The 19083-nt window shown below is 46.6% G+C and overlaps 3 protein-coding genes across 4 annotated transcripts; 2 read left to right on the top strand and 1 right to left on the bottom strand.

Moving 5' to 3' along the window:
* Window positions 1-168: 168 nt before the first annotated feature.
* LOC120652750 (L-ascorbate peroxidase 1, cytosolic) lies at window positions 169-3374 on the top strand. Of its 2 annotated transcripts, XM_039930661.1 has the most exons (9): window positions 169-399; window positions 511-685; window positions 777-842; window positions 2173-2221; window positions 2372-2457; window positions 2543-2622; window positions 2797-2899; window positions 2973-3031; window positions 3106-3374. In XM_039930661.1, exons 1-9 carry the CDS (start codon window positions 281-283, stop codon window positions 3119-3121), a joined length of 753 nt encoding a protein of 250 aa, XP_039786595.1. In that variant the 5' UTR covers window positions 169-280; the 3' UTR covers window positions 3122-3374. The 2 variants fall into 2 exon arrangements, 1 of the variants encoding a protein (XP_039786595.1); XR_005666646.1 differs by having other exon boundaries at window positions 2797-3031.
* A 655-nt stretch (window positions 3375-4029) lies between these two features.
* On the bottom strand, window positions 4030-10541 carry LOC120652749 (mitogen-activated protein kinase 5-like). Its single transcript, XM_039930660.1, has 6 exons — window positions 10142-10541; window positions 9715-9844; window positions 9434-9571; window positions 8935-9267; window positions 8659-8842; window positions 4030-4441 (listed from the first exon to the last, which is right to left on the bottom strand). The coding sequence occupies exons 1-6, from the start codon at window positions 10306-10308 to the stop codon at window positions 4269-4271; spliced, it is 1125 nt and encodes a 374-aa protein (XP_039786594.1). The 5' UTR covers window positions 10309-10541; the 3' UTR covers window positions 4030-4268.
* Window positions 10542-14144: 3603 nt separating this feature from the next.
* LOC120652747 (arogenate dehydratase 2-like) lies at window positions 14145-18616 on the top strand. The gene is made up of 12 exons (XM_039930658.1): window positions 14145-14561; window positions 14678-14739; window positions 14849-14941; window positions 15618-15818; window positions 15910-15993; window positions 16160-16255; window positions 16360-16437; window positions 16543-16632; window positions 16717-16775; window positions 16900-16981; window positions 17046-17133; window positions 18163-18616. The coding sequence occupies exons 1-11, from the start codon at window positions 14267-14269 to the stop codon at window positions 17103-17105; spliced, it is 1200 nt and encodes a 399-aa protein (XP_039786592.1). The 5' UTR covers window positions 14145-14266; the 3' UTR covers window positions 17106-17133; window positions 18163-18616.
* Window positions 18617-19083: the final 467 nt, after the last annotated feature.

Raw genomic sequence — 19083 nt, 5'->3', positions numbered from 1 at the left:
GGTGTAGATACGTAAAGTCGCACGCGCCCAAATGGCAGGCGACCGGGGCCAATGGCGCCCGTCCAAATGTACGGAGTACCTCCCGTCTGGCCGCACGATCGCTCGCCCGCGGATCGGTGGCCAGGATGCGCCCTACGAGTACGACGACGAGACGAGAAGCTTCCCTATAAACCCCGGGGGGGTGGGAGCGTGGCTGCCATTCGACCCATAAGCTTTTGCGATCCCTCCCACTCCCACCGCCGCATCGCATTCTCCGTTCCGGAGCTCTCTGCTCGCAGCCATGGCGAAGTGCTACCCGACCGTGAGCGCCGAGTACCAGGAGGCCGTCGAGAAGGCCAGGCGCAAGCTCCGCGCCCTCATCGCCGAGAAGAGCTGCGCCCCTCTCATGCTCCGTCTCGCGTAAATCCTCTCTCTAGTCTCTACTCTGCCTAACCCCGCCCGCGTGCGTGCTTCCGGATCGTTGGGGGAGGTTTTCGTGGCCTGATCTGGGTTTTCGTTTTGATTGCGCAGGTGGCACTCGGCGGGGACGTTCGACGTGTCCTCTAAGACCGGCGGCCCCTTCGGTACGATGAAGAACCCGGCGGAGCAGGCGCACGGCGCCAACGCGGGTCTGGACATCGCCGTGCGGATGCTCGAGCCCGTCAAGGAGGAGTTCCCCATCCTCTCCTACGCCGATCTGTACCAGGTTCGCCCGCGATCTGGTCGGACGCTTCGAACTGCCCCCAAAATGGATGTGGTTTCTGACGTTTTTTTTTTGGTTCTCTGTTCCGGTGTAGCTTGCGGGAGTTGTGGCCGTGGAGGTGACCGGTGGACCTGAGGTCCCCTTCCACCCCGGTAGGGAGGTGAGACTTTTCATCCCTTTTCTACTGCCTTTGGGGTTTTGCCTGGGTTTAAGCCCTTGATTCGAAATACCCAAGAGGGTTTGAAGGTAGTTGGGCGAGATCGTGGTTGTTTACTCCAATTCGTGCCCCCTGATTTATGAGCGTATTATCATCGGTTCATGGCACGTTATCCTACCATTTAAGGGTACACCTTTTTCACCATTGAAATATCGGTTTGTGTTCACGCCTTGCTCCTGACAAAATATATGTCTTCCCGTGAGGTAGGTTCGTGGTTAGGTTTTTGTCTTTATGTGCACACTAATTTAGTATTCTGGTAATATGGACATATGGTGTCAGCTAGGAATGGGCCTCTGTAAAAGAAACATGTTAACTTACAATAACGTTCGTCCATATATGATATGCCGCTTTCAACGTATGTACAGGATTACGGTTTGTTAATTGTTTGTTTGTACTGAGTTATTTCTTGAATCCTGTAGGCATGTGATAGGTGAGTCACATAAATGGACTTTTATGCATGTTTCATACTTAATAGTGTGAGGAGATGCAATTAATCAGTTACCGTCAAATTTTAGGTTTCTTAAAAAACTTGATCCAACTTTAATGGTTTTGTTTGTGTTGGTTTTGTGAACAGATAATGTCTAAATAGCCTTCCTTACGAATAGTACTATTGAAATGCTAGATTTATCTTGGGAAAAATTAGTTGTTTTGGTATTGTTTATCAACGATCCATGCTCAGTTTTTTATTGCTTTGAATGATATATACTTTCAGGAATACTTGTTAGATTCTTGTGCATATATTGTTGAGTTGATGCAGGTTTGTTGTGTCATGGAACCTTTTTTCCCTTCTACATATGTGTTGGCCTATGCAATACCATACCTCAAGTCTTTGAGGGGAGGTCCAGTTGTGGACTTTGTCGTGTTCTTGGATGTTTTGAATTTGCCACGTTATGGATTGGGTATGAGTATATTCGTTATATGGTAAACTTCTCATCATGTCTAGATGGTTCTGATTGCTGTGTCCTGATGGTGATGTACAGCACGCATGTGGTCCCTGTCGATATGTTGATAAAGTATACACTTATAAGCCATCAACTTCTGTAGGGCATCCAAAGCTGATAGCATTTTCAGTGGTTTGTTCTTATGGAGTGACAGGTGACATTTAGCATTTGGTGATAACATGGTTCTATTCAATCTTTCTTTCCTCATGTAATTCTGATTTACTATAGAGATGGACATGACTGAGAGTTTTATTTGTTTGATCTTTTTTTTTTGCCGTGACAATATTTTTCAGTACTCAGTGTATTTTACATCTTTCATTTGCCATTTTCAGGACAAGCCTCAGCCCCCACCTGAGGGCCGCCTTCCTGATGCTACTAAGGGTAGATATCTATAATCTTTACTACTATTGCCATGAATGCTTATATTCATCATTTGTTCTCTGGGGCTTTGTTGTCAAATTTATCTTGAATCTTGTTTCTAAATTGACATGAGGACCATCACTTACAGCTTGCTCTCTGTTTTTTAACCAGGTTCTGACCATCTGAGGCAAGTCTTTGGCAAGCAGATGGGCTTGAGCGATCAGGACATTGTTGCCCTCTCTGGTGGCCACACCTTGGTTTGTTGCTGTCTACTCATGTTTACTTCATAGCAATGTAATATGTATGCATGCATTGATGTTGTTTTCTTGAGCTTTTCTTCAGGGAAGGTGCCACAAGGAGCGATCTGGTTTTGAGGGGCCCTGGACTAGAAACCCTTTGGTCTTTGACAACTCTTACTTCAAGTGAGTCTACAGCTTGTTTAGAAAAAAAACAATTAGAATTTTTTTGGGGGGTAGAGAAATTAGATTTAATGAAGAGATGCATGTAAAGTGTCTACCTTTTTTTGTAGTATTCCTGGGCAGCTGAATGTTATTAGACATTAATACCACCCCCTATCTTTTTAACTATTTCTGTAGGGAACTTCTGAGTGGTGACAAAGAGGGCCTCCTTCAGCTTCCAAGTGACAAAGCCCTGCTGAGCGACCCTGTCTTCCGCCCTCTTGTGGAGAAATATGCTGCGGTATGCCTGCAGTTAACATTATCCAGATTATGGAGATATGTAAGAGACATCCTAATTGTTGATTGCATTCTAGGATGAGAAGGCTTTCTTTGATGACTACAAGGAGGCCCACCTCAAGCTCTCTGAACTGGGGTAAGTAACAGTTCACTCAGAATTTGTGCTTGGTCAGTAGAACAAATCTGATTGTTTACCCTTGTGGATTGCAGGTTTGCTGATGCGTAAATGGCGTATCCTAGACTACTACGTGCTGCTGCTTGTATGGGATCATGTAATTTTGTTTTGCATCTGGAGTCAGTGTGAACCAGCAGATTAAGTATCTTGTCTTTAATAAATTTGTTACCCTGCCCATGGCCATTATTGATACTTTGTCGATGTTTGAATGGGGGGTGTTTGGCTAGACTCTGATGCTGTATGTCACTGAAACTACAAGATCTATGATCTACCTTATGAATGCAGTACGTTCTGTTGCCTCAAACTGTGATGGTCGCATTCCTGAGATATTGTGCTATTCTGCCCTGTTCTTGGAATCTGGCTTCCCTTGGTATCGTTCTCAGCTTGTGCGGTATTAAAGCTGTGTGCGGAACTGCTTGAGCTACTTGTATACTTATGGTTATGATTCTTTGTTGTGGTGCGGTGGTGGTAGGCAGATTGAGCATTTTAGTATTGGTTAGAATGATGTTTCGGGCAATCTGGATCATGTTTTCCTCTGAGCTAGTGATAGTTTGATGACTTGCTTTCCCGTCAAGTTAATCTCAACAGTTCGGCCAGTGAGGTTATCCTGGTATTACTCACCTCATCATCCTATAGGCGGTAGGCATGCTGTCAGGCATCACGAATACATAGGCAAGAAAATGCACTTGCATCTGAAACTTACCATTTGCATTTCATATGAATCGAACAGGATCGTGGTTTGAATAAAAAATTTTCCGTTGTCAAGTATAGATATGCTGAGTTCCAATATTTTCTAAAGGTCCGTATTATGTATGGCCTTTTTACGAAATTGTAAAAAGATCGATAATAGAGGTGTCTTGCACGGCATAGTTCGAAACAAGTCCTTCGTACCTCTCTACGAGTCTGAAGCAGCTGGGTTGCACTCGTTAACAAGCTCTGTGCTGAGTAGGCAGGCAAAATTGAGGTTCGAAATGCTCGAAAATCACGCTCCAAACCTTTTATTCTTGGTATAGTCGATTACAACAACGCCTGGAATCAGCAGCAACAGCTTACACAGCCTTACACTGATAGGATGGTGGGCTCGAACATCTCAACAAACAAACAAATGCAATGTTCAGTCTAGCCGCCTCTTCAATCTTACGCCTATTTACAAACGACATGCATAAGCAGATGGGAACCCTACATCTGGAGATTCAATCTAATATCGGAAATTCGGGTTCATCTCGATGGCCTCGTTGAAGATCAGCTGCTTCATTTGGTCCTCGGTCAGAGCCTGCTGCTCGAAGTCGAACGAGAAGGGCTCCGTGCAGATGGGCTCGTCAGCGATGTCGTGTAGTCGCTCCAGGTACGGGTGGTCCAGCGCCTCTTCAACTGCACGGCAAAAGAAATTTCGGTGAGAACTGAAATCAGTCAGACCTGGACCCTGACGAATTCTCTGAACTGAAACTCAGCTAGTCCAAACCAAGCACAGATATCTCTGAAGTCAAACTGTTATAGTTTAAAGCCAATAGAGGAATCTCTGAACTTAACCCCTCCTAGTCCGGTGCCAGTACAGGGGATGTAATCTACATCTTTTAGATTAGACTATCTGTACCGTTTTCTTTTCCCATATTAAACGTGTTTATTCTGTACATAGTCGTCATCGCCACTTCGACAAAAGCAATACGGAGAAGTCTCCAAAGTAGGCAGAAAATAAGCGAGAATGGGTCAAAGCAGCAGCACTGCAAATTCAATATATGTCGAAATGCAAAGGTAGGGACACAAACTTGGATGCGGATGGATTTATCAAAAAAAAAAAACTTGGATGCGGATGGAGAACACTCCACAGCAAGTACAGCTTTGATGACTCCGATGCGTGATATTTGGGGGGGGGGGGGGGGATCAGAGAACAAAAAACAGGAAGAGCTGCGCAGAATTTGTCTTGTGGAGACAGAAATTTTGTGTGACTCTCTTTTGTCCATGTGATAACTTGCAATGGATCAGCTTTAGCCTTTAGCTGCATATTCGCAATCTGAAGCCTTGTTTGGCTTCAGGACTTTTTTCAAAAGTCCCTATCATATCAAAAGAAATCTTACTATTTTATAATATTAAATAAAATCTGTTTATAAATGTTTTTTTGACAGCTGAGTACTTTTTCGCGAGACGAATCTAATGAGTCTAATTAATTCATAATTTGCTACAGTGATGCTACAGTAACCATTCGCTAATCATAGATTAAGATACTTCATTAGATTCGTCTCGCAATTTAGCCCCAGGGTTCTGCAGTTAATTTTATAATTAATATTTATTTAATACTTCTAAATACTAAAAAGTTCCAGAGACTTAAAAAAAAGTCCCTGGAACCAAACAACCCCTCAGTGTGGTTGTGTTCTGCCAGTTGGATTGGACGGTAGGCAACAACTGAGCAAACAAAAGATTCACACTAGCAGAGTAGCTGCGCACCTTAAATAGAACGCTACTATAATTCATCACAGAATGACAAAAGTGACGGCCCCACTATTGTGTTAGACTGTTATGGTCTGAATTCAACGAAGAAATCTACCAAACCCTCCCGTTGTGTAGCTGCAGATTATAGTAAAAGTTTCTACTTCAGACAGAATATCGCATTTGAACCTGACCAGACCAGTCAATCTACTTAACTTCGCGCGGACAGACTTAGCTCGTGGCACACCTCCTCTTTGACCGGAGGCCAGTACTATGCCTACTCGACGCCGCTCTTGAGATGTGCCAGTGTTTCCTTGCCTATACGCACCACCACATTGCAGTGAGTGCCACTCACATGTGTAACACCTGCCTTGCGGACAGTCCACGCGGGATCGGCAGAGAGTCCACCAAGCAACGCCCAGATATTTATCTGAATAGTCGTGGGACCCACCTGTCATTCCTCTCTTTCTCCTTACTCCGTCCAGAGCCGAGCGGAGCTCGTGCGCTCGCCCCGCCGGCGCCCCCTTCTGTCGATCTTCCTCCTCCGGCCACCAAATTTCGATTCCTCGCGCAAGAAACTTCCTCGGCATCTCCTCCACCTTCCCCAACCCCTAGACCGGCTTCTTACGGCCGGAATCGCCCTCCACCACCGCCGGACACCATTGGAGGTGCTTGAAGCTTGCTCCACCGTCGATCTGCCTCTCCGGTCGTCCTCCGCTCGAACCGACCGCGGGAATGGATTCGTGGTGAGTTCCTTGCGCTCCCCGGTCTTTTTCTCCTTCCGCGGTGTGTCGCCGGTGCCGGTGAACGGCCGTCGCCGTCGCCGCCGCACTTGCTGCCGCCTGTGGCGCGGGGCAAAAGTTAGGTATCGCGGACGGTCCGCCTGGGAGGTGCAGACAGTCCGCCGGTCAGATTAGGTTTCGTCCAGAGACGATGTTGTCTCTGGTAGTTTAGCAAAATTGATTGCGGACAGTCCGCTATAGGGGAGCGGACGGTCCGCCGTTGAAACTTGAAGTTTGTCCAGAGACGATGTCTCTGGTGGGGGTTCGCAGGATTGAACTGCGGACGGTCCGCCACTTGGGCGCGGACAGTCCGCAGTAGAGTCTAGGATTTTGTCCAGAGACGTTGACGTCTCTGGTGGATTGAATACGTGAACTGCGGACGGTCCGCCAAGGGTGGCCGGACAGTCCGCAGGTAGAATTGGAAATTGTTCCAGAGACATTGTTGTCGTAGAATAGTACGATGGACGGTCCGCCACTTGGGCGCGGACAATCCGCAGGGCCTATCAGTTGAAGTGAAATAGTTACATCATTGAGCTGCACTCATTTATTTCATATGCATATGTGTAGCATCCGCAGCTGAGTGCGCCGTATTTGAGGTGATTGCGGCACCACAAGAGCAGCCGACGCAAGCCCAGGAGGAGAGGTGGGAGCACCTGGCCCAAGGCCCGTCTGACCCCAATTCTGTGCAGCAGCCCGAAGGCAAGCCCCGGAGCACTACCTATTAATTTAAATTATGACATCTATATATATATATATATATATATATATATTACTTGTGCATTACGTATAGAAATTGGTTGAAACCCTAGTTGCATGATCTTTAGGTTTTCTTGAGTTTATACTAGTATGATAGGACGATAGTAATGCTATGCTTAAGAGTCCTCGGTAGAAATCGAGTGACTTATTGTCACTCGCGAGATATAGGATATATGGAAGTCGAGTAATTTCCAGTTACTCGCGAGACATAAGTTATATCTACTTATATTACAGTACTTGAGTATTGAAATGGATATGGAGATGTGAGACCGGGCGGGGATGATGTATAGGTATGGCCGCAGGACAGGGTTCCTGGGTGTATTAGCCCCGTCTGAGTCGATTAAGGACCGGTCGTTGTCGGCAGTGCTGATCGGGGATTGAATTGTATTAACCGCATGCCGGGAGTAGGAGGTAGTCCAAACCGATAAGCCGAGTACTGCTTTGTTTCGAAAGTACAGAACTTCTACCCACCCCTTAGGGCGAGTCGAGTGGCCGCGAAGAATCGGGATGCATATGTTTACTTTTGGTGGTCTCTCGTAGGGCTCGGCTGACTATATGCAGGTGGGGCGGTTCTGTAGTTCGAGGCAGGGAGGGGAATGGTTGGCATGTATAGTCCGACGGGGAAATGCGTGCCGTGTTGGTTAGGTCCACCTTGCAAGGTTAAATCGGATCGATTCGCCGTGTCTCGCGGTCATGAGGGCCTTGATCTCTTTGCTGCATCGTAGCAAAATGTTAGAATGTGATTTATGTATATTTATAAAAAATATTGAGCACATTGAATTATTTTTTGCTTGTACCACCATGATTGCTATAGTGGGTCTATGCGAATATTAGATGAGAGTTCATTTATATAGCACCTGGAGCTAAAATAATGAAAGTAAGGAAACTACTTTAGTCGCTCTTTCTGCAAAAATAACCACCAGCCAAATGCCGTGCATGTCTAGATATGTGGGCTAAGTTATACCCACTGGTCGGGTAAGCCTTGCTGAGTATTAGTATACTCAGGGTTTGTTGCCACAATTATTTCAGGACATGCAGACGTAGACTTCTGTCCCTGCTGCGCCAAGTTCATCCGCCAGGATGCTGAGGGATGGGAGGTTGTGGAGCCAGACGTTTAGTTAGGGATCTCCCTATGGCACAATTTTGTTAGTTGTAGGCCCCCCTTTCCTCTAGTTGAACCCGGATTTTAGTAATGCAAAATTTGTAAATTATATATTTATTCACACTTGGTTTGTAAAACTTAAAGTAAAATATTATGTATATTTGTTGTATTTTCAAATATGTGTCGTGTTTGTACCATCTGCGCCACCTTCGCGTGGGACTATCGGTGATGTTTCGAGCGGGACGTGGGTTGAGAAAGGATCGCCAAATTAAGCCGTTAAACTAATGAGTCCGATGTGTTTAGATGACGGCCATTACACTTAATTAGAGTTTTAATTTGACGGTTCGGTCGCACCATGCCACTAAACAACCGACGTCAATAGGGTAGTGATTCTACCACTGGTCAACACGACGCAGAGTAGTACTCAAGTTTCAGCAGCCGCACGAGTTGCACACGGAGGAACGAAAGGAAAAGAAAAGAAAAGGAAAAGCTAAAACCGCGGCGGCGGGCGGTCGGCGACTGACCTGTGATCCTCTGCAGCGGGTTGAAGGTGAGCATCCGCTCGATGAGGTCCAGCGCCACGGGTTGCACCCTCGGGAACATGGTCGCGAACGGCCGCCGCGGGAACTGCGGCAGGTGCCGCATGTACTTGCGCGCGTCCTCGTTCCGGATGAACCCGAGCTCCTCGTCCGTCGGCGTCCCGATCACCTGCCCACGACGACGGCGATCAGTGCCGGACAAATGGCGTCGCGCAACCCAAGAACAGGTGATCGGTGCGGCGAGGGCCGATGGCAGGTTACCTCGGTGATGAGGCGCATCTGGTGCATGTGGTCGCGGCCGGGGAAGAGGGGCTGGCGGTTGATGAGCTCCATGAAGATGCAGCCGACGGACCAGACGTCGATGGCGGCGGAGTAGTCGGTGGAGTTGAGCAGCAGCTCGGGCGCGCGGTACCACCGCGTCACCACGTACTCCGTCATCATGTCGCTCTCCGACGAGGGGCGCGCCAGCCCGAAGTCGCAGATCTTGAGGTCGCAATTGGCGTTGAGCAGCAGGTTGCTGGGCTTGAGGTCCCGGTGGATCACGTTCGCCGAGTGGATGTACTTGAGCCCGCGCAGGATCTGGTACAGGAAGTACTGCGACGACGACGGCGGCCGATACGTACAGAACAGAGATTACCCCCGTCAGATCAGGCCGTGTAAAATCTGACGGCGACACCGGCCATCGATGGCGTCGTTTCTTCTGACTGGCACTGTCGTCAGGAACAGCTCGCGTGCCATCAGAGTTTTTCAGTTACATTACCTGGCAGTGCTCCTCCGAGAGCTCCTGGTTGGAGCGGATGATGTGGTGGAGGTCCGTGTCCATGAGCTCCGTGCCGATGTACACGTCGTTGAACGCCTGCGGGATCGGCGGCGGGATCACGTCCCTGATGCCAATGATCTGTTGTTTGTTCAAAAGCCCAAATGGCAGCAGCAGCCGGCGTCAGCAGGGTACAGGCGCGCAACGCAAATCGTCATCATTTAACTGAAACGCAAAACGGGGGTCTTGTGCTGTATTGATGTACAATTATCATGTGCGCTCACGTTCTCGTGGTCGAGGTGCTTGAGCAGCTTGATCTCCCGGAGCGTGCGCTTGGCGTCCATGTGGTTGTCGAAGGCGTTGGCGATCTTCTTGATGGCCACCATCTCCCTCGTCTCAAAGTTCATCACCGAGCTGCGCGCGGCCGTACAGAAATTTCAGAACAAAATCAATCAACCACTCTTAAAAGCTGGGGGCGTTTCATTTGATTCGAGAGCTCACCAACCACTGCACTACTAAATTTAACCAAAATTGTTGCTCAACTGCAGTACTCTACTAGTATTTTTTTAAAAGAAAAAGAAAAATGAACTGATTGGCCCTATAATCCATGGCCGTCCTCCTAGGACCTAGTATGAACTAACCCAATTGCTCGCCAATCATCAGCAACTCGCAAGAAATTCGATGAGCCGCGAGGTGGCACACAGAACGTACCAGACGATCCCGTAGGCGCCGCGGCCGATGGGCATGATGGGCGGCTGGTACTTGCTGGTGATCTCGAACAGGTTGCCGAAGATGTTGTACTGGAGGAACCGGCCGCCGTGCGTCACCGTCGGCTGGAACTCGGCGGCGGGGGCCCCGTCCATGCCTGCTCCGCTCATCCTCGCTTCCTGTCCCCCCCTTGCTAGCCTAACCCCTCCCCTCGAAGAAGAAGAAGAAGAAGAAGAAGAAGAAGAAGAAGGCTGGCTCACTCCTCGCAGGCACGATTGACTTTATCGTCTTCCTCCTCTCTCGACCGATTTGTCAAAAGAGGAAGCGCAGGCGAGGATTTATAAAAGAGGGGCGGCTGGAGCAGGCGTTGCTGCTGCTGCTGCTGGGCCCGCTGCCCAGAGAGGAGAGGAGGCCGAGACGGACTGACTCCAGCTGAGGAAGGTTACGAGAAAGTGAGCGCGAGGAGACTCCTGGGCGTGACGGCCGGCGCGGCACGACCGCGCCCCGTCTCGACAGTCGACACGAGAGGAGCCAGGGCGGTCGGGGCGCCCGCACCGGATCCGACGGCGGGCGGGGCGTTTCAACGGTCAAACGAGGGCGCCCCTACCCGGTCGCGTGCTGGCGTGGCACCGGCACGCGGCGGCTGACGGGTGGGGCCTCCACGTCCGGGTTTGCTCTGCTGGTGGCGATGGGGACGGAGCGCGGCTGCGGGAGAGGGGTCCACTGTCCAGAGTGGGATTGGGCGATTGGCCGATAGCCGTCGACGCGTTGTTTGGTTGGCGTTAGCGGCTGGGTTGGACGGGGACGGGCGAAAGAGGTGGTGCTGGCCGTCGGGCCAGAGCTGATGATGCGGCCTGCGTGGCCGGCCGTGGCCTGGGCGCGGTGGCGTTTGGACCGGCCGGCCGGCCGCGGCGTCGTCGTCGTCCTCCTCCTGGTTCGAGCCGCGGCGACGTGTGGAAAGGGGAACTTGAAAGCCCTGCGTGACGGGTGCCGACTCGACTCCGAAGCTGGTAGAGCTGTGGCCTGTGGGATTCCCAGATCCGTCTCTCGGGCGCCCCGTCGCGAGCGATTCGTCTGCTGTGTGCCTGTGTCGCCTGCGAAGCTACAGTGTTGCTGAGCCGTGCTACGTTGAACGAACAAAATCTAGTAGGCTAGAGTAGACACTGGTTGTGAAAGCACCGAGTAGAAAAGCACAGCGATAGAAGTAGACAGAAAAGAAAGAAAGAAAGAAAGAAAGAAAAATAAATAGGAACAGGGGCTGAAGGTTCCTGGAATTAACCATTTTGTTGGGCCCACCGAGATCTTCCTTCTGGACAGTTAATTGCGATCACCAAGACGGCGACGGCGACAATGACTGAAAGATCGTGGGACAGTGGAGGAGCTCGATCCAATGGCCGCAAAAAAGTTCGGAAAGTGGAAGCGGCCGTTCTGCCCATGCTTACTCGCAAAATGATTTGACGCAAGGAAGACACGGCCAGTCTGTCATCCAGCAGTCATCTGAAAATGATCGGAACAGTTTAGAAAAGGGAAAAAATTTAGTTTACATCTTTAAACTATCACAAAAGTCCGATTTTTAACCTATAAAACTATAAAATTAGATAACAAAGGTCATCCAATTGTTGAAATTAGACAAATTTAGCCCTTGGTGGTTTTGAAGATGGTTTTTTTTATTTTGTGAGAATTAAAAATATTCAATTTTAAACTAAAAAATTATAAGTAATTCATTTTAAATAAAAAATCTGAAATGTGCATTAAAAGTTTTCTAAAAATGTAACATATCTATTGGCATGATACTTTTCAATTATTGAGATCCAATTTTTTTATTTTCATAATATTTGGTTTCTTGTAGTTATATCTATTATTTTTGAATTACCAAGATTCAAATAGAGCAACAATAGATAGGCTACATTTTTAGAAAAAATTTTGTACTAATTTCAAAAAAATTAATGTAAATAAATTAGTTTTGATTTTTAGATCTAACTAGGTGATTATGCCTGTGCGTTGCTACGGACAAAATTGGTATAAGTATCGGATACATATTTGTGCCCATGAGTTAGTTTGTAGAGGTCTACGTGATCGAGTCGTGGACAGATGGGGTTGGTCCGACTCGTATATGCGATGGACTAAAATCCACCTGTCAATAACACAGGAGGACCAAAATAAACGGTCCAAACCAAAGAATTAGGTGGAAAATTTACTCGCTTTAGTAATAGGTATAGATTAGAATCTTTTTAATTTTTCTAAAAAAACATTGGAAGCTACCCTAAGGGTCGAATTTGTCCGATTTTGATAGTTTGATACCCTATGTTATCTGGTTTTATAGTTGAAAATTGAAAATAAGATTTTTGCGATAGTTCGAGGGTATAATTCAGATTTTTTTCTTCAGAAAACCAGAACAAATCTGAACTCATCTGCATGTACTGCCGATTAAAATTAGACATCAGGATCACAATGTTAATTTGTTATTTTACTAGTATACTCGCAGGCACCGGTTCCGCCGTCGACCAAGAAAAGTTGATCCACAAGCATGAAAGAGATGCCTTAGTGCCGTACTGCCGAAGGGATACCGTTAAGCTTGACAGGCGACTGCCCTGCAAAAAGACAAGGTCGAGCCATGGCGGCTCGATGCAAGGGCTGTTGCAGATTACTTTACGGCAAGCTGATGGCGGCATGGCGCAGTGCCGCACCCCCTGGCCCTAAATTTTTCCTGGAAAAATGGGCGAACGGATGAGGAACACCAGCAAAACTGATTGACGCGTACTGGTGCTAGGCTGGTAGCAGTAGTGTATCGCCCGGCCGATTGGAACGAGGGCGGCTAAGAAACCGACGCCATGATTGCGAAGCCGAAATCTCTGTGATTCTGCCGGGTATTTTAGATTGGAAGGTCTCGTAAGATTATCGTACTTGGCGTGCCAGTACGATTAACGATCTCAGAGTTGAATTGTGCGTTGCTAGTACGATCATCATGCGAAGAAGTTTGGTTTGTGATAGGTACATCATTCGCCTGCTGTGATGACATCGAGGCGGATTGAGTGGCCAGTGGATGAATAATAGCGACCAGGGATAATGTTCTTTTGGTACCAGCAGAGCTAATGATGGATTGTATTTTTGAACCCTTCTGGTGGTATTGTTAATTGACACGATGCTCCACTGCTCCTAGTATTGAGAGTTTGATCCCTGCATCAGCAAACAAGTCGCCGTGTTCGGCTGTTGGGCTGCTACAGTATTTCTTTCTCACATTCCTCCAGCTCCAGCCTGCCGAACAGTATTTTTCTCTCACAGCACTCTAGCTCCAGCCTCCAGCTCCAGTCTGCCGAACACGGTCTGCATTTTTTTTCCTTTTTGAGAGGAACACTAACCACACTTGCTGGAAGCTGGAACGCTCACTCCAAATGTTGGGCCGGGCCAAGATTGGCTTATGTTGGGGGTGATGCCATACCTTTTTCTAGGGCCAAGACTACTTTTCCTTTCCAATGGTGGGCTGTTCTTAATGGACAGCCCAGTTCTCCCTCGCGCTCCCATGTGAGTGAGAGAGACGGCTGTCCCGCCGACAGGTACTCCCTCCTTCTACGTTCATAAGACATACTATAATATTTTTTTTGAGAAAAGGCATACTAGAATATGACAACACGATCTTCTAAATAATATTTTGACAATTCTTCTCATATATTATATTACTTGTAGTTATAAATTTATAATCGTGGTAAAACATATTTGATTGTGAATCCAACTATGTAAAGTTTACATTATAAAAGTAAAAAGTTAATAGTCAAATTATTGATCAAAGATAGAAAAAATTCAATCTTAATATGCTAGGCCTTATAAAGTTGGAAGGAGGGGAGTAGCTTCATTCCTTTGGTTAAGGAGTTCCTTCCGGCCGTTGTCGTCGGCGCGAGCCCGAAAACGACGAAAATCTTGGTTCAGCACGGGCCCACACCCCCGGGTGCTTCCCGCGGCCGCACGCCCACAGGCCACAGCCCCCCACACCGTTCAGCCTAGAGGATTTACCGGGCCGGGAAAAGAAGAAAATCTCCACTTCTCCACGCCCCTACTCCCCCGCCGCCTCTCGTCTCGTGAGTAGCTGCGGAGCAGGCACCAAACCCCCGCGCGCGCAGCGCGGCGGCGGCAATGGCGCCCACGGCCTGCCTCCGGCTCCCCTTTCTCCCGGCTCGAGCCCCGGCCCGCTCCGCCAACCCGGCCGCCGCCTACCCATCCCCCCGCCTCCCCTCCCTGAAATGCAGCGCCGCCAACAGCCACAGCTCCGGCTTCAGCCCCAACTCCACCTCCATCTCTCCGATCTCGCCGCCGCGGGCGACGCTGGCGGACGGCGTTGAGTCGGTGGACGCCAACGGGCTGCGCCGCCCGCCCGCGCCTGTCTCCGGCCTCACCGTCCCCGGCGCCCGCGATCCCCACTGGCTGCCTCGTAAGTCGCGCGGGCTCGACGACGCTCGCGCTAGCTGATTCCGGTTTGACTACTCACTTGATTCCGCGGTGCCTGCTTGTGGATTTATTTTATTTTTATTTTTCAATTGTGTTCAGGGCCGCTCACTAGTGCGGACGTCATGGATGTGAATGGGAAGGGGCTCAAGGTTGCTTACCAGGTGCTCGACGAAACGCGTCTGCTGTTTCAGTTTTTTACTTCGTTTGTGCTTGTGTGTGTTTCGAATAATCTTAATGGGAGTTTGAGTTTGATTATGGTGTCTGATTCAGGGTTGCCCTGGGGCGTACAGCGAGGCAGCAGCAAAAAAGGCATACCCGAATTGTGAGACTGTGCCCTGCGAGCACTTTGATACTGCATTTCAGGTAGCTAAGTGTGTTGCTTGTTGCAACACATATCCTAGTTAGTTTACCTGATTCATATTGTAGTTTTGGAAGAAGGACATCAAATTGGAGTGGTTAAATATTTTGATTTATGAAATATGTCAAGCAACTGAAATACTGACACTGAATTGGACTGGTTCCATGATGCTTTAGTTGTAGAGTAATTTGTCCAAATAACCTATCACTAGCACATGATATGCATACACTGTTGTCTTATTTAAACACTGTTGTGCTGGGAAAAAGTTCTCTTGGCAGCAATAGTTGTTAATGCGGATTTAATCGTACTTCCAAAAATGACCCAAACTTGTGTATATGCTTATATATTGTTTAAGAATTAAGGTAGATAAGACTAAGTCACTTGGCATGTTAAATTGTCAATTTCCTGGAATAGGCTACTAGGGGAGCACCTCTTGTACTGCCAGGTCTCTGTAGCATTTAACAGAATCTTTTTCTTTTTCCTAAAATCAATTGTTATTTTGTCAAGAGAGGTTAGTGGCAAATGTAAATACTATAAGAATTGGAGCTCAGTTTTTTTTTTCTTTCCTTCAGACACTTCTGTAGTCATTTTGTTTCAATGTATAGTCACATAGAGTGAGGTGTTGTAGTGCAAGGAATAGATATGAAATATTTTTTTTGTGTGTGCATGTTCCTTTGACAGGCTGTTCAAAACTGGGTGGCTGATAGGGCTGTACTGCCACTTGAGAATTCATTGGGAGGTAGCATTCATCGGAACTATGACCTTTTGCTTCGGCATAGTTTGCACATTGTTGGAGAAGTTCGCCTTGCAGTGCGTCATTGCTTGTTAGCCAATCCTGGCGTGAAGATTGAAAACCTGAAAAGTGCTATGAGTCATCCCCAGGTGAACTGCTTGGTTGATCTGGCATTAATACCGTTTATTCTTTTTATTTAGCGGAGGTAATCATGCAAAGATATCATTTTTTAATTCTTAGGCTCTTGCGCAATGTGAGCACACATTGACAGAGTTAGGAATCGAGCACAGAGAAGCTGTTGATGACACTGCTGGCGCAGCAAAGGTAGACTGATGTTTTCTTCACCTGGAAGATTCATGTTCTAATGCGCATCTCTCTTTTCCTAATTATTGTTTTGCAACTCATTTTGAATTTTTTGATAGAATGTGATTTCAGTTACTCATCAAGTGAACCCTCTGTCGTCAATCATAACGTGTCTCTTCTTTCCTAGTTTGTTGCAGAACAAATGCTCCAGGATACTGGTGCTATTGCTAGTTCATTGGCTGCTAAACTGTACGGACTGGATGTTCTTGCTGAGAATATTCAGGTATAGTGAAAGTGAACTCATGTTAAAATAGTAAAATAAGAGAGAATGTTCTGTTTGTTTACAACATTACCCTATCATCTACATTACCCTATCACTTTCTTTAGGATGACAAAGATAATGTCACCCGTTTTATGATGCTAGCTCGAGAACCCATCATACCTCGCACTGATAAACCATTCAAGGTATGAATCATTGTGCAAACTCTTTTTCATCTTCAATTTAGCTGCCTGGACCCGACCCTCGCCGTATGACAACCCTTCTGATCTGTTGTATGGTCGTTTTTCCAGACTAGTATAGTCTTTTCACTAGAAGAAGGGCCTGGACAGCTCTTCAAGGCACTTGCTGTATTCGCACTGAGGCAAATCAACCTTACAAAGGTCTGCCCAATAACTTTGTCTTTTCACATGTATGCATGTTGTAGAAATGATTCACTATATGCTCGGTTTTTTAATGGATTGCAGATTGAAAGTCGTCCACACAAGGAAAGGCCTCTTCGTGTGTCTGATGACTGTCTATTAAAGTTAGATGCCAAACCTGTGGCCTTCAAAATTATTCGATTTCACTTCCCGCAATTATACATTGTTTACGAGCATTGCCTGTGATGTTTATATCTTACTAACTAATTCAATCCTTGGTTGCATCAGGAACTTCGATTACCTCTTTTATGTCGACCTTGAGGCTTCAATGGCTGATCCAAAAACTCAGAATGCTCTAGGAAATTTGAAGGTGCTCTTTCTTGGTTAGTACTATCTGGTCAAAGAGAACTGTGCTCATGTCGCTTTATTTACAGGAGTTTGCAACCTTTTTAAGAGTCCTGGGAAGCTATCCTACAGATGTTAATGAACCTTAGATAGCAAGTATCTACAGATCACGTGCTGGTGAGTAATGAATACCTGTGTCTGCTGTTTTGTCAGGAAAGTAGAGCATTTTTTCGGTTTTAAATGGGTAAAAACATGCCAGACCTATTTGAATGTGATTGAAGTTGAGCAACTCAGGAACTATCAGTTTTCGTTTCAGATTGTGGATTCAGCTTCAAAACGCCAACAAATGTGGTGATTTTTAAATCAGATTGGTAGAATCCAACCTCCTTTACACTACAATACACAAGCCACATCCCTCCAGCTTTCAGTTTTTAACAAACAACTACCTTGGGGGCTTATCGTGATCTAGAAAAAGATACGATCAAATACAGATCTTAATGGCACCAATTTGCATGAAAACATTTACAAAATTGTAGGCTTATTGTTTGGTTAAAATTATGAAGTTTGAATCTCGAAATCTTGTTGCACCTTATGGAAAAAATGGAGGGAGTGCTAGACTTTTGTATCGTATCTGTTCCTGTAGTTGCTTGGGTTGAGTTGAAGCAGAATACTGAGCTTCATGTGGAGATTGTGTGATTAGATTTAAATTGGTAGGCTAATTTTTTGTTAAAGATTATGAAGCTTGCATCTAGAAATCTTGTTGCATCAACATCAACATCAACAAAGCCTTTTAATCCCAAGCAAGTTGGGGTAGGCTAGAGTTGAAACCCAACAAAGACCATTATTCATGGTTCTGGCACGTGAATCGCGGCTTTCCAAGCACTCCTATCTAAGGACAAATCCCTAGGTATACTCCAGTCTTTCAAGTCTCTTCTAATTGTTTCTTCCCATGTCAACTTCGGCCGGCCCCTGCCTCTCCTCATATTACCGTCGTGCTTTAGGATACCACTATGATCTAGAAATCTTGTTGCACCTTATGGAAAAAATGGAGAGAGAGAGAGAGAGAGAGAGAGAGAGAGAGAGAGAGAGAGAGTACTGGACATTTGTGTGCATATATCTGATAATTTATGAATGTGGAAAGTTTTGTCGCTACACTAATAATTTATTTCCTCAAGGATTCTATTTGACAATTGTCTTCTAACCCAGGATTTGCAGAAACTGGGTGAAGTGGGCAGGCAGTTTGAAAGGCAGGAGCAATTATCAGTCTGCTGCTAATTTTGATGGGGCCAAAATGGCATATCTATATTAGAATTGTAGAGCATGCATTTGGTTATGATATTGGGAAGAAAATCACATGTTTTGCTGCTGATGTTCTTCTGTGCAAGGACCAAGGAGGATACCTTAAAGAGATTATTTCTTTTATCTCCAGTTATGCAGGAGCCTGTTAGAACACATATAGAGATCAAGGGTGGATATTTGGTTGTAAAAAACAGCTATAGTAGAATAGTTTTGTGTGTTAGTTTGGTTGTTTAAACCCTCCTGTTGCCTAAAAAAGGTTTATCTGTTTTAATTGAATTGTTCATCATTGCGGCAAGCAATGGTCCTGTCATGTGCACTGTAGTATCATGGCATAATTCCTAAGAACTCTTGTGTTTCCATGTTCGTTTGGATGACTCTATGGATGCTCTTTGGGTCTATGCCTCTGGGTCAGACGATGGCCAAACTTTCCGTGCGTGGAAGAAAGGCACTTTGGTTGGTTGCCTTGATCTGTGCGAGGTCAGGTGGGTCTGTTGTTATTTTTGTATAGTCTACCTCCTACCAGGTATTTGCCTGGAAGTTAGACTCCAGTTTAGAGCCTGCTACTCTGTAACTGATGTTTAAGTATTGGTGTGGAGCTGGAGAATAATCTTTTGTGGAGGAAACATTCGAGCAACCCACATGGGCTTCTCGCTTAGTATATGATTATGCTCTTCACTCCAAGTTCTACCATGTGCTCTCCGGGGTCTCGGTTTATTCTGCCTTTGAATAACTGGAACTTTCAGAGACAGTCAAAGAATATGTGAGGAATTACCGGTCTCCTAATGACTGTACCGGTGTTGGCCGGCCCCCCCTCGTGTAAGCATCGGC

The sequence above is a fragment of the Panicum virgatum genome, chromosome 9K (assembly GCF_016808335.1).
Source record: "Panicum virgatum strain AP13 chromosome 9K, P.virgatum_v5, whole genome shotgun sequence".
NCBI lineage: Eukaryota > Viridiplantae > Streptophyta > Magnoliopsida > Poales > Poaceae > Panicum > Panicum virgatum.
Note: the sequence above shows the minus strand (reverse complement) of the source record. Positions and strands in the feature narration are given on the sequence as shown.